Here is a 14,836-nt window from a genome sequence, read left to right as displayed (position 1 = left end):
CATCGGAGCAATTGTCGCCGGAGCAAATGTCATGGAACCTGTAACCACATTTTCTCATTCCTTGTGTTTTTATAAAACCAAAGGCATGAAAATGAAATGCAATGAATCGTTTGGAGACGACAATGTTGATGCATGATTCAAAATGTGCAATCTTCAATAATCTGATCCACACTGTGACATCTGTCAGTCATCAGCCAGCATTTTATTAGTGAGCTAGCAAGTGACAGTGGAATTTAGTGTTCTAACATAAAAGGTGCGATATGTGACATCATGTAGTATCACCAACAAAAGAAAGCCAGTGTAAAACTATTATTGTAAATATGTATGAAAGTGTGGAATTCTCTTGGGAGTACCGGTATGTGCTGTGGGCAGTAACATACCGTTGCTTATACAAAGTCACTCTGATTGACGGATGTTGTCAAAGGGGGTGATGAGATCTGGGCCCCGTCTTACATAGAGTTACAAGTGATCCAATCAATCGTAACTCTGGAAATCCATCAGTGTCATATTTTTTCTGCAGGATATTCGCAAAATGTCAATTGTAAACGAAGGAGAACACACCAAATTGTCAAGAAATCAATGAATTTATTGACGTACATTCATATCTAGAAAAAAAATTTGAACAAACATGCATTTTATATGTTGACTTTGCTGGCTTTCTATAGTTACAATTGATTGGATCAAACGCAACTCTTTGTAAGATGGGCACTGTCTAAAAAGTTGCAATTGATCCGATCAACCACAAGTATGGAAAGCCAGCAACATCAACATCTAAAATGCATGTTTGTTCAAAACATTTTCTAGATATGATGTATATTCATAAATTCACTGTTTCTTGAATATTAACTGTGCTTCTCTTTGTTTCCAGCGACATTGTTCAAATTTCCTGTAGAATAGATTATGATTTTGATGGATTTCTATATACAGTGCGAGTCAGAAAAAATTTATTAAGTATTTTTCAAGAAAATTTGGGATTCAGAGAGAATTTCTAGCATGTACAGATAGAGTAAATATTCCTTTGTCACTTGGTAAAATTTGTTTCAGTGTTGTTGTTATGGCTGAGTGCACGACAGCCATTGTTTGAAAAAGTGTAAAAACCCATTTGCGCCAAGTCAGGAGAGTACCTGTACCCTCTGAAACAGACAAAAGCATTCACACAAACAATGAGCGTAAATTTTATGCGTATGTTTATTAATCAAGAAAAATAAACAAGAGAACCAGTAAATCAATAAATCATCTTCACTGAAAAGTTCCTTTTCATTGTCATTTTGGCCACAACTTGGATAAAGCTTCCGTCTTCAATCTTCCACATGTTGCTCTGATGAACCGATTTTGATTTAGACACGTCGCAGGGCCATGGCAGCAATGCTCCATCGAGCTCAGAAGTGCATCGAGAGAAATGGGACAACGTGTGGAAGATTGGAGACAGGAAGCTAGAATTTCTCTCTGAATCCCGCATTTCCTTGAAAAATATTGAATTTAAAAAGTGCAACATTTTTTCTGACTCGCACTGTAGTTGAGGTTGATCAAATCAATTTTAACTCTATGTTTGAAAGACTAGAGCTCATAAAGTTGAACAGTACTCTTTTAAAGATTAGTCAAAAATCGATGAAATGTACCTGAATACTTCAATAGCGATACATAAGTTGATATATCACCGTGCAACATTAGGAATTAACTTGAATTTGGATTGCATTGGCCCTTTGCCTTTGTTTTACTATTAAGTGACTGTACTGCTCTTTGAGGACATTCTTTTTATTGGATAATAAATTTATTCATGTTTGAATATGCTTTTTCTTTTGTTCTTTTACTTTGTTTAATTCTTCATTCCCTCCCCTATCATGTTACCATCATTTTCTATACCATTATGATATATTCCTATTTATCCTATAATTGGCCCCCTGTAATTTGTAAAGGACTTTTTAAATTTTATTAACGAATATTTCATTTCTTTGGTATATCATTTCTACGATTGATGTAACTTTTATTCAATTCCTCAAATTGCATGCATGTATTTTGAAACGGTGAAGAGTCGAGGCATCAGTAACTGCATCACCTGTTCACAATAAATCACGACCAGTATCGAACCCACCATCCCCAAGAGTATCTCCTCCAACTCAGTCTCCATCCCAGGCCATTTTGTATGCATATTTATTCTCAATATAAACCAAGTTCATGACACTTTTATAGAAACTTTTAATCTTATATATCCCCTAAATAACAAAATCAGGCATTAGGTGTTACATGTAGGTTGAATGCTTTCATTTTTGGGATGTCCAGTGGAAAAAAAATGGTTTGATTCTTCCATTTCAAACTTGGCTCATGCAAAACAAGGACCAGGGTATGATGTTTTTTATAGTTATAAGACCGAACCTCTGTAATCAACTACTTATCCAATTATGCCATCTTTCATCAACAGAAGCGTTCATGTCCCAACTGAATATCCATTTCTTCCTCTGTCATTAAACAATTTTTATGATACATTACAGTATGTTCAGGATAATTTTTTTATAGTCTATGTGCATATTGTATTTTCTTGAAGCTTGAGCTCCAAGAGGTGTACCTGTACGCTATAGAAGTAGCCACTTTTATTATATTCATTATAATAATCTTAATATGAGAAATAATTTGTACATTTCATACTACATGCGCATTTAACGTTATCATGAGAGGCCTTTTTCTCTTTGCGGGTTTCCAACATTTTCATACATACCTCGCTCCGTGAGTGAGATTTTGAAAGTTAAAGAAGGAAATGTTTAAGCCAATGATTAATCCCAAAGTGAAGGGATGAATAATAATTAATCAGGAGAATCCCAGGAAAACTGCATCATTCAAATAAGGTTTGTAATCACTTAGAAGAGAAACACGAGGATTTTAAACAGAGTTGAACTCATGATGTTGACTAATCTCTCAGGATTAACGCGAAGGAGTGACATCACAATAAGGGTTCAACTTACGTGCATGTATTATGAAATGGCCAAACTGGGCGATCTCGAGTGCGGTGTTGGTGTTGGTGTTGGAAGCGCAATACGGATTGCATTTCCCAGCTTGAAAACCTATTCCGATTTTTAAATGTAACCAGGGGGGTGTTTCATCAACATTTTCATCCGACAAGTTGTCAGATCTGTCATCTTTCTCTGATGTTGATTGGCTGAGAGGTACTGTTACTATGGTAACTGTCGGATAAAATGGGACTTGTCTGATAAAACGTCCGACAAGTCCTTTCATGAAACGCCCCCCGGATCACAATATTGACAGCCCAACAACACCTAGTGAGCGACTTGTCAGGATCAAGTTCATTTCATGTTTGGTTTTATACATGTATACTCCTGTAAAAATTGACCTAACACCAACACCGAAAGGCCAACACTGAACTTGAAATCACCCATTGTGTATTATACTAACAATGGTATCCAGGGTTCATTCACACTAACACCGTCCTATCATTGCAGCGCTGAAGCGACTGTGGTTCAGGCTGCAGCACCGACCAAGTCACTTGACCTAACAACGTGGAAGTATGCTGATCTGAGAGATACTATCAACACATCAACTGGTGAATATTATTATAAAGTCATTTCATATTATAATTGAGTCATTTTCTCATACAGGGGTGGATCCAGGATTTTCCACGCGGGGGGGGGGGGGGGGGGGGCTTTTGTAGAGAAAAATATAAGTCCATCAATAAAGGTCTTCAATTCCAATTTAATGGTAATTTATGCCACAAAGAAATTGACCAGCAAAATAAAAAAAAGATCCTCACTTTCGTATGCACGACATCTATTCCCGTAACAAATATTTGTTTTGGCTCTCATAAAGGGGGGGGGGCACAGGCCAGGGGCCGATCTTACAAAGAGTTGCGATTGATCCAATCAATCGCAACTATGGAAAGCCAGCAAAGTCAACATATAAAATGCATGTTTGTTCAAAATCAATTCTGGGTATGAATGTATATCCATAAATTCATTGATTTATTGACAATTTGGTGTGTTCCTTTGTTTACAAGGACATTTTGCAAATTTCCTGTAGAAAAAATTACGACACTGATGGATATCCATAGAGTTACGATTGAACTCTTTGTAAGATGGGGCCCACATGTGCCCCTACCTGGATTTGTCAATGTTCTGATATAATTCATATTTATCCTAATGATAGGTTGGCTTTGATAAAAAGCAACAACAAAATAAATGATTAGTGAAACATGTTGGTCATAGTTCAACACAAATCGTAAAACAGTTAAGTTTTGATTTTGTGACAACATATGCAAGCAGTGGCTTTGTATCGTGTTTCATGTATATAAAGTCAATAAGTTTTAATGATTCTTGATGACTGAATATATTCTTCTCATACAAATATGTAAAAAATTTTTTTTATTTACAAAATCGTAATTTATTGAGAAAAATCATCTCTATATGTCTCTATTTCATTAAACTTACACACATGGTTATTAGATCAATGTAATTTCAGGTAACTTTTTTTTTTCAATTATTTTGTTAAAACCAGGGTGAGATATATACACATGTTTCAATTTTGTTTTTTTTTCATCTGCAAGAGCAGTGCGCATGTTAGCTTGCATGCAGCTTGAGCGCCGCGATGAGCGTGTGCGCCAAGCATTTTATTATGAAATACACTTTTTGGGGGAAAAATACATTTTTTTTATCACAGAATACAATTTTTCATTCCCAGAGGTTGGCAGGTCTGCTTGTGTGCATATTGCATGTAAATCCATTCTCAATTTTCTGAAAAAGGGGCCATTTTATGGAACGTACAGTATATCATATGGCAATATGAGTTACATTGTAGCTGCTCGCATTGCATGTAATGTAATAAATTGAAAACAGTAAAAAAAAAAATAGATTGTTTCTTCTTTCAGACAGATTTTCGTGAACCCGGGGGGTATACCCAGGCTGAAAATTATGTAATTTAAACAAGATACTTGGAAGAGTAAAATCGGGCAAACAAAATGCTGAAAATTCCATCAAAATTTGATGAGGAATAATAAAGTTGACATTTCAAAGTTTTTCATTATTTAACAGCTTTATGCATATCCGTATGAATATGCAATGAGCTAGCTGGCGATGTCATCTCCTCAATTATTTTATATTTTGTTATCTGATATTATGTTTTTACAAATTTTGTACTCCAAGAATGTAACAAGATATGAACGTTTGATTTACTCTAAGAAAATCATTACCGAAACTTATTTTGTAACAAGGAAGACATGTTTTAATACAAGTGTGCGAAAATATGATATGATATTTCATGTACCCAGTACTATGAATAATAAAAAAGAAAGTTCCCTATTTTCTTAATAAAATATATTTGAGATAGACTAGACTTGGGGAAATCTGGCGTACCAAGAAAACAATGTATGATTTTTCTTTTTGTAAATTTGCTTTTTTAGCATAGAAAATGCTTTGCATTGTCAAATTTGCCTGTGATCACCTCATATTTCCTTTCTAAAATCTGCTCTACAAATGTACTTTTCAATGCTAGACATCGTACTGCTGTCTGCCTGCAAGGAGGAGTTTCATCGTCGTCTGAAGGTCTACCATGCCTGGAAGATGAAGAACAAGAAGGTTGCCCCTGGCAACAAGGATGGCCCTGAAAGAGCTCCGCAATCTATCTTTGATAGTGGTTCGTACTTCTGTTTTCAATCATACGCTATTCATACACATAGTTTTCAATCATACATGTACATTCATACAGATAGTTGTCAATCATACTGTACACTATTCATACTCATAGGCCCGTATCCTGAAGTCAGGTTAAACTTGGACCATGGTCTAACTCTGTGCTAAAATTATGGGAAGCCCAAAGTGTCAAAATTGTTATAAAGTTGTATGTTTCTCATGTTTACTGTGCTCTTTCCTGATTCATCGAGGGTGAAGGCAATCATCTATTTATACTTCCTAGACAATTATGAATGATTATGTTATATCTCTACTGTTAGTGGCTTATCTAACAATTGGCTATCCATACTTAAACCACAACTTTAAACCCGAGTTTAAGTTAAACCCGACTTCAGAATACGGGCCATAGTTTTCAATCATACACTATTCATACACATAGTTTTCAATCGTACACTATTCACACACAGTTTCCAGTCGTATAATGTATTAAAGTGCAATTATATGCACATTATATGTATATGTACATGTACATATACTCATTCTTAGTTTTCAGTCATGTACACTTCATAGACACAATGGCCGCCATGTACTATTCATACACTAATCATTAGATACATGTACATGCAGTTTCAGTCATGCACTTTTAATGTACAATGTCTTTGGTCATGCACATTTCCACATAATCAATAAAAAACAGTTACATTAAAATAGTATATCAGTATTGAACATAAAAATTAAATGGCAAATTGATATTAAAATCCTGACATCAAAATCGTAAAATATACTTATAAAAATACACTTCATACAAAAAAATGCACATGAACTTCTTGAAAATGTGCTTTTGATTGTATGAAATATTTGACACAGGTATAATATCTATATATTGTTGTTTCTACATACAGCGCAGCAGTATAACCGGCTTGCCCCTCCCCCTAAGACTACGAAGGCACCCCCGACCAATCAGAATATCCAGCGTTTCTTCAGGGTACCGTTCACCGTGACAGAATCGGTGGCCCCGGGGCAGATGCCCGAGAGGGGCTGGTGGTACGCTCATTTTGACGGGCAGTGGATTGCTCGTCAAATGGAACTACATCCAACCAAGGTCCCCGTTCTTCTTGTTGCAGGTAGCGTTACTTTTATGTACGCCAAGGGAGGGTTTCATGAAACAAATAGTGATTTTTTAAGTAGCAAGTTTGCTCTAAGCCAATCAGATGCAAGGATTTCGGTAGCTTATAACATGTATGTCAGTGAAAATTACTGTGTGTTTTCTTCATGAAAGGCTCCCCAGATTTATGAGTAATTTACTGTGATTAATATGTTTCTGAGCCATTTTATTTTTAATGTCATGAGGCAACATGTTTTGGGTTTTTTTTTTTATATTTGTTACTTGTAACTATTAAAAGGGGGGTTGTACTCCAGTTGTGATGTAAAATGGATTTTATACTCTTTTAACACTCATATTTTAAGGAGGGGCATGGGTTCATTTTAACTTTTGAACATCCATGTATTATAAAAGTCTAAATTTGCTGTAAAGCTGTGTGCTTGGAGCTTAATGCTATGAAGATACATGGAGGAAAGATTGTCAGCTCATCAAGATGGGCTAAATAATGCTATGGCGTCAGTTCTCAATTTCAAAATACTTTGTCTATTCATTTCATGTCCGATTCAATTATGTTTGCTTTATGATTAAAACATTGGTGGGGATTCAAACCTTCCTACACAGAATTTTGAAACTCATTTGATTTCATTCATCTTTGACAGGTAAAGACGATGAGAACATGTGCGAGATGAGTCTCGAAGAGACGGGGCTTACACGGCGCCCAAACGCAGAGATCGTCGAGCGCGAGTTTGAGGAGCCGTGGAAGCAGAGCGGCGGTCACGAGTACCACCTGACCGCGGTCCGCAACAAGCAAGCAAGGCCAAACTGGGCAACGCAGAGCTTGAAAACACGTTAACGCTTACCAACTTTCTTAAGCTTTGAAGTAGAATCTGCACTCTCATTCTTTCTCCTTTTTTTGTGTATTGAAATCAAATGTTGTGAATCAAAATTAGTTTCTTCATTTTAGGACTTTATTCCAGTTTTGAGGTGCACTGGTTAACTTATTGTTGAATAAAAATGGTATATTAATGAACTAGAAATACTTATAAAGCCATATGACAGGTCAGTTCAGACTTATAGATCCAATTGGACTTGAGGATCTGATAAGATTATGACATGAAAAATTTCAGAAATAGCGATGGCAGAGGCATGAATTTTAATGGTGCATACTTTCAAGTATCCATATCATTATTTGGGGGGGTTTTATGCAGTGAATGTGTGTAGTAACATGAATGAATTATGTATAAATAAGAACAATTTATAGTTAAACTCCAATCGAAGTTTGTGCAAGAAGGGCATTGTAATCTATTCATTGATTCATATGCAAGGCTTGATTTGTAATGAACTATTGCACCTTGATATTCACCGAAAGCAAAAATTAGATGAATGCTAACATTCCAGGAGAAATTCGTGAATCCAGATATGTTGTCGGACACTCCCAAATCCCATGCTTTAGGGGCGAGACTCGCTCCTTTGGAACTCTTGCTCATCCCCCTGAATCTCCTTCCATCACTCCCACATCTCCTCCTCACTCATTTCATTTATATCCACAAAATTAAAATATATACAAAGCAATATAAATATACATTTTGAAATAGTGGTGGACCAAATGAAAGCTTATCAGGCTTGTTTGGATGGCCCAAAATAACATTCATAAGCGCACATAGTACGTAATACATACATGTAATACATAAAACAGAATACATACGTAATCATAAAAATACATCCACATGGCATAAGACAGGACAGGAAAGAAAAAGGAAAGAAACGGTGAGGCTAACATTATTTGTCAAGAGAAAGGGGTTGCTGAGTGTAAAGTAAATGTCGTTTGTAATTAAAATTGAAAAGTTGACATGTCTTTGCTGTCTGAAGTTTAACAGAGAGATTGTTCCACAGTATAGGGCCCTGATAAAAAATGGTTGATTTGGCTGGCTGTGACTCCTATGTCACAGCCTAACTTGCTTGAAGGGCTTCATTCTCCTTTGTATTGGCATACATTTTGAAAAATGGGGGGGGGGTTCCATGACGATATACCCAAAACGTAGACAAGATGGTATTCAAGTCACAAGGAATTATGTACCCTACTTTATCTTTGAAAAGGGGTCTCAAAGATATATATCCCAAAAAATTGATGTCGTTGGGGCAAGCATTGTAGAATGCTGGGAAAATGAAGCGCAAGTTCCTAATATATGCATTCCATTGGTTGACAGCCGTTGCGTTTGATCGCAGCTCGTTTTGCAATGGACACCTGTTCTGTATTCACAGTGCATTCCAAACAAACGGTGCATTCCTTACAAACTTATTTTTTTACTATTGTAATGAATGCTACGGACCAGTATTTTATCAGGAGTGCAAGAATGTAGTATTATTCACAAATTTTTTTTTTTTATTTCTATACATCATTGCCCAAACGTTGGCCACATTGGCCACAGAGGAAGTATGATATACAATTCTTTTTTCATTTTTATCAAGATGAAATGAAATGATGTTGGTAAGTTTGCCACGAAAGTACTGCATTCCATTATCCAAAAACTAACTATTTTTCAACAATAATTTACTCTCGATTCCCTTTTTTGTTGTCACAGGTATTTGGAAAATTGCCAAACGAGGGCTTTAAGAATCATGAAATTTGATCATGCAAATCTTAATCATGAAATTTATGTTCTTACACAAGTTCAAAGTGCTATTATATGATGTAGTTTAATACCACAGTCGGGCGTTGATATCAACATATTTATTCTTCTGATCACTTTCCAATTGTTTTCTTAAATGAAAAGTAAAAAATGCTAATAATAAACAAAGTACACTTATTCTCCCTCCCCTCCAACAGTAGATAAAGAGTGATTTGGACCTTTGGGAAATTATGTTAAAAATATTGGGTGTTATTATATAGAACATAAATATGGAAATTATATACTCAGAATGGTCGGGATAGCTTCTTGAATTTATTTGATGGTAGTTGGGACTCCAGCTCATAAAGCTCCCTGACTACTCAAATCAAATAAATTCATAAACTTAATTGCTTTGTTTACGTCTCTGACAATTACATTAATATATTTATATATATATCTATTTTATATGATTTCCACAGGATCTCTGTCGAGTATGCCCTTACAGGGGATGCAATATTTTGGTGCACTAATTTCATGTCTGATTGTGTCATTTAAGTGCAGTTATGTAACCAAGTTGGTCAGGGGTTTTTTGTTGTTGTTTTTTTATCGGTACTGCCTCAAACCAAATATCTGTCGGAAATGTATTCTCTGTTTTAGATTTGTAATCCAGAAATACATGTATTTTATAAGGCATCTTAGTGAAATTCTGAGTCGTGTCCTTTTCAAAGGAATCTTGCAAGCATCTTTTCCTGCAAGAATCCTTCAAGCATCCGTCATAGACAACACAATGAAGAATGCAAGATAGCAAGATGCATAGTGCCTTTATAGCAATTCAGCGTCTTTTACTGCTGGAATTCTGCAACTGCAAGGGTCTTTTCATTATGAATCCTCACAGTCATCAACACGCAATGGGAAATACAAGGGTAGCAAGATGCATAGTGCCTTTATAGTAACGCAGCGTCTTTTACTGCAAGAATTCTGCAAGCGTCTTTTCATCACTATTCCTTACATTCATCATAGTTACACAATGGGGAATTGCATATTGCCCTTATATACATGTAAATGCATAGTAACACATAATGCTTGAATTCTACCCGCAGTAAAAGACGCTGCTTTGTAATGTAAGGAATGATGAAAGATGCGTCGTTTCCTCACCATTCCTTACATATATCGTGGACACGAAATGGGAAATACAGGAAACCAAGATGCATAGTGCCTTCATAGAAACGCAGCGTCTTTTACCGCAGGAATTCTGTATCTCTCCATCACTATTCCTAACATTTCTCATAGACACACAATGGGGAATGCAGGAATCCAAGATGCATAGTGCCTTTATAGTAACGCAGCGTCTTTAACCGCAGGAATTCCGCGTCTTTTCCTCATGATTCCCCACAAACATAACCACACAATGGGATATACAAGGAAAGGTGCATAGTGCCTTGATAGTAATGCAGCATCCTTCCGCAGGAATATCCTGCATCTTTTCATATTCATCATAGACAAAAAGGTGGGCATGCAGGGTTAAAGATGCATAGTGCCTTTAGAGCAAGGTTCCAGCTAGACACGACACGGAAGTCAGTCAAGATGCCTTTAATTATATAATATATATATAATGTGCCTGTGATTGATGTCTCATTGGTCTATGGGTCTTTCAAATTCAAGTTGATTGACCGAGAACACAGAACATTGCCAATACACATTGTTTTATGTGACTGCAACACCAATGTTTCTCTCATAAATTCAAATAATTATATTTTATAATCTATATTTATAAATATTAGCTTTATAAAGCACTATTTTGTTTCAAAACTTGAAATGCTTCAGCTTTAACTTTGATGTTATAACATAGAGAATAGTGTAAAGTGAAAAGGTTCATTAATTTGTATTTTGTATAATTATTACCGGTAGCTAAACGTTTCTTTTCTGGACAATGTACTGGGCTGTCAGCTGTGTAATCCACATGGTAGTTAGAAGGCATGTTGCCAATGTAATTGTTTCAAAATTCAAGCTATTTAATTATTTATGAATAATTTGACCATGTTAATGTTATCAGACTTTTGCTCATAAGCAGTAAATACAGCTCCAACTATTGTATCATTGATGTAGATTTTCCTTACAGTGTTCATAGCAATGTACTTGATGTTTTCCTCCTATAATAAAATATTTATAATTATTACAATAGAGTTACTGATGATAAACAGTATGAAATTAATTTATTTTAATATTTACATGAAAAATTACCATACATTATTGAATTGTAGGTGGTTTAGAGTATGTCTTATGTAGTTATGTTTATGAAATCATGATATTGAGCAATGATCTGTTATGCAATTCTAAATATTGCATACTTTTGAAAATGAATTATGATTCATTACATTTGTCATGCAGAAAATCTAATCCACAAATATTTGTAGTCAAGAAAATATAATAATATAGGGTATTTATATTGCGCACATATCCACCTTGTTAGGTGCTCAAGGCGCTCCTATATTACCCGGCTAAGCTAGGCGTTCATAGCGCACACAGCTTTTTAAGGAATAACTTCCTACCGGTACCCATTTACCTCACCTGGGTTGAGTGCAGCACACTGTGGATCAGTTTCTTGCTGAAGGAAATTACGCCATGGCTGGGATTCGAACCCACGACCCTCTGTTTCAAAGTCCGAAGACTAATCCACTGGGCCACAACGCTCCACACAATATAGCACACAATATCCAGTAATAACATTGATATTTGACTTGTGTGGAAAACAATTCTAAGTTAGTGAAATAACATACATGGATAACAAAAAATGTTACTTGCTCTAAAATACATGTTAAAAATGATGGATTTTTTTTTTCACTGAATTTAATTTAATATTTGTTTGGAAAGTATAGTCTAGCAAAAGTTTTGTAATCTGTGTATTAATTTTTACTCTGGTAAAAAGTATTAATGTGTGATGGGCTTGGCTTAATATTTTGATTGGAAATCTGTGCATTCTTACTCGACATCATATTGCGGAGTGTCGCAAGGTATCCTTGTGTTTAAAGTAGTGTGCCTTTTAACAAAATTTGCCTTTATGAGGATGCACAATTTATGGAAAGTTTCTTGGTAATATTAAAGCAATTAATGAAATATCAGAATATGTTTATACATCTACCTAATAGGTTTTCATCTAGAACAGAAATCGAAATACAAACTAGAAGCTTGAGATTATTTTTGCGAATTCGAGCAGTAAAAATCATATTTTCAATCTGGGCACCATCTAACAAATCAATTTCAATTTATAACATTAGGTTTAGCTAGATGTCACATTATGTATTTTTTTTAATATGGTTGTTTTCTTGTTTTTGCAAATTATGGCCTTGATATCTATAATTGTCAGTCACTACTTGAGTAAATCAGACTAAATTGTGAGTTAGTTGCTATAGAACAAAGTATATGTATTGGAAGTAGAAATAGATTGTATTTGTATTCAAATTTCATGCATATTCGCTGCAATGACAATTCAAATTGTTCATCTCATGGTATATTATATATTGAAAGGCAAAGTGTATTTAAAATCATGTGTGAATGATTGCCTATAGTTGTACTGTTAAACTGTATTCAGAAGCACATAGATCACTCCCAAAGAGGAATAATTCATTCTATATTTATTACCATCAACAGTTGTACTTAATCAGTGTCTTTCACCAATAGATATATGTAGAGAAAAAGTGATTAACTAGTCAATATAATATTTTATACACCAATTATTGATATTGAATAGTATTTTTGTGTGTGCAAGAAAAGCCTTTCTGTGGTACCATATTGGTGATCACCATTCGTCCTTGAGCAAAATAGTTGTTGCAATATATAGATAGCCGAGAGTTTTGTGTATATTTTAGCGATGTTTTAGGCATTGAAATGTCTGCACTTTTCTTGACTTTCATCCATATTTTTAACTCATTTGATAAGTGTCGTGTCAAAGACTCTTGCATTCCATGTTGGTGCAGATCATGAGCATAGTACTTGATTACATGTATGTTGTGCATGTTACTTAGTGCGATGACACCATCCTGTATATGAGGGACATTAGATTCAATTACTCAGTGTTGCACCAAATGACCAAGACATTTAATGTTTGAGAATTCACTATGGTATTGCACAATCTGCTCGAAATATTAAGAAAAAAAAATCTTAGATTATTGGGTTTTTTGCAGTTGAGGATTTATGTATCAGATGGTGTTTACTCGGCTTACATGTCATTAGGAAAAGGTGGCACTACGTTGACGTTACATATACATGTATATATGTTTCGCTCACAGTAGGACATGACATATTTTGTGAATGTTCTACCTGATATACAATTATTTAGAATAGAAAACTTCATCGTTTTGCCATCATTATCAAGGGCCGGTCCAGGATTTCATAATGGGGGAACAGAAAATTTATGTTTGAAATTTTTACGAAATTATGTCAATTTAATCTTGGTCATAATTTTTCTATCCAATTACAATTAACGATTCTAATACTATAGTACTGTGTTTCGTATTTGGAACAACGTATACTATTTGACGTTTGCACCCGTGGGATACTTTGGTGATCAGTTTCTGCTTGAAAAGTGCACTAGATTGTAAGGGACTTGGCACACAAGTGATTAGATCGAGATATGTGTAATAAAACTTGCTTTCTAGCACCACACAATAAACGCATCTTATGTGTGCTTTGTTCTTTTTAAAAGGGATATAACCTTGGAAGAACAATGTGATCAAGAATGAACAAGTGGAACTCCTTGGTAGTCTCCCCTGCATTTCACAGTTGAATACAGCAGAAAGCAATTAAAAAAAAACATTTAGAACAGTCCCAAATGACCTTTGACATTGAAATGTGTTATTCATTCATCATTCTATATATCAGCTTCAAAGAACATTAAAAAGGAAACTGACAAAATATCAATTCTCCAGTTCAAAATTTAAGCTCAATTATGATTTCAATGTCGGCAACACTGCCGTGGGAAAAGCAGCACCTACGTTTCGCTTCTGCTATGCAAGAGAGACAAAAAGTAAGTTTTACTTGTTCAATCAAGTGGATGAATCCGACTCCAAGTAAATGTAATCTATGGCTGTGATAACTGGGAGGCGAGGTCTGAAGGCAGGCAATAGAATAGCATATGCAATAAGCAAGGTGCATTGATTGCTTCAGTGTCTGAATCACCTTTCTTATAAATACAGGAAACTCTGCATAAGTTGAATCTCTCGGGACTACAAAGGGCAATTTCATCAATATTTTTTGTCCAACAAGTCGTCTGGTCTGACAAATTTCCTCGATTTTGATCGGCTGAGAAGCACCGTTACCATAGTAACTGTCAGATAAAACGTCCGACAAGTTCTTTCATGAAACGCGCCCCAGGAATCCGTTCAGCTTTTATAGTAAAAACTGGCTAAGAGAATGTTAACAATACAATTATTTGACTTGTAGAAGATCGACTTATGCAGAGTTGACTGTACTTGAAACCCTGTTCGAAATTACACTTA

The 14,836-nt window shown here is 35.3% G+C and overlaps 1 protein-coding gene across 4 annotated transcripts in view; it reads left to right on the top strand.

Annotated features, from left to right (window-relative positions):
* Window positions 1-9,836, top strand: part of LOC129259291 (unconventional myosin-VI-like) — a 76,768-nt gene extending 66,932 nt beyond the window's left edge. For 2 of the 4 annotated variants that reach the window (XM_064098689.1, XM_064098690.1), the window contains exons 25-29: window positions 2,031-2,141; window positions 3,453-3,553; window positions 5,494-5,634; window positions 6,533-6,754; window positions 7,392-9,836. In XM_064098689.1, coding sequence (XP_063954759.1) covers window positions 2,031-2,141; window positions 3,453-3,553; window positions 5,494-5,634; window positions 6,533-6,754; window positions 7,392-7,585 — 769 coding nt within the window. In that variant the 3' untranslated portion in view covers window positions 7,586-9,836. The remainder of the gene's footprint in view (window positions 1-2,030; window positions 2,142-3,452; window positions 3,554-5,493; window positions 5,635-6,532; window positions 6,755-7,391) is intronic. The other 2 variants (XM_064098691.1, XM_064098692.1) reach the window with 1 other exon arrangement.
* The last annotated feature ends 5,000 nt before the right edge of the window (window positions 9,837-14,836 follow it).

The sequence above is a fragment of the Lytechinus pictus genome, chromosome 4, assembly GCF_037042905.1.
Source record: "Lytechinus pictus isolate F3 Inbred chromosome 4, Lp3.0, whole genome shotgun sequence".
Classification (NCBI taxonomy): domain Eukaryota; kingdom Metazoa; phylum Echinodermata; class Echinoidea; order Temnopleuroida; family Toxopneustidae; genus Lytechinus; species Lytechinus pictus.
This window is presented reverse-complemented; position numbering and strand designations above follow the sequence as displayed.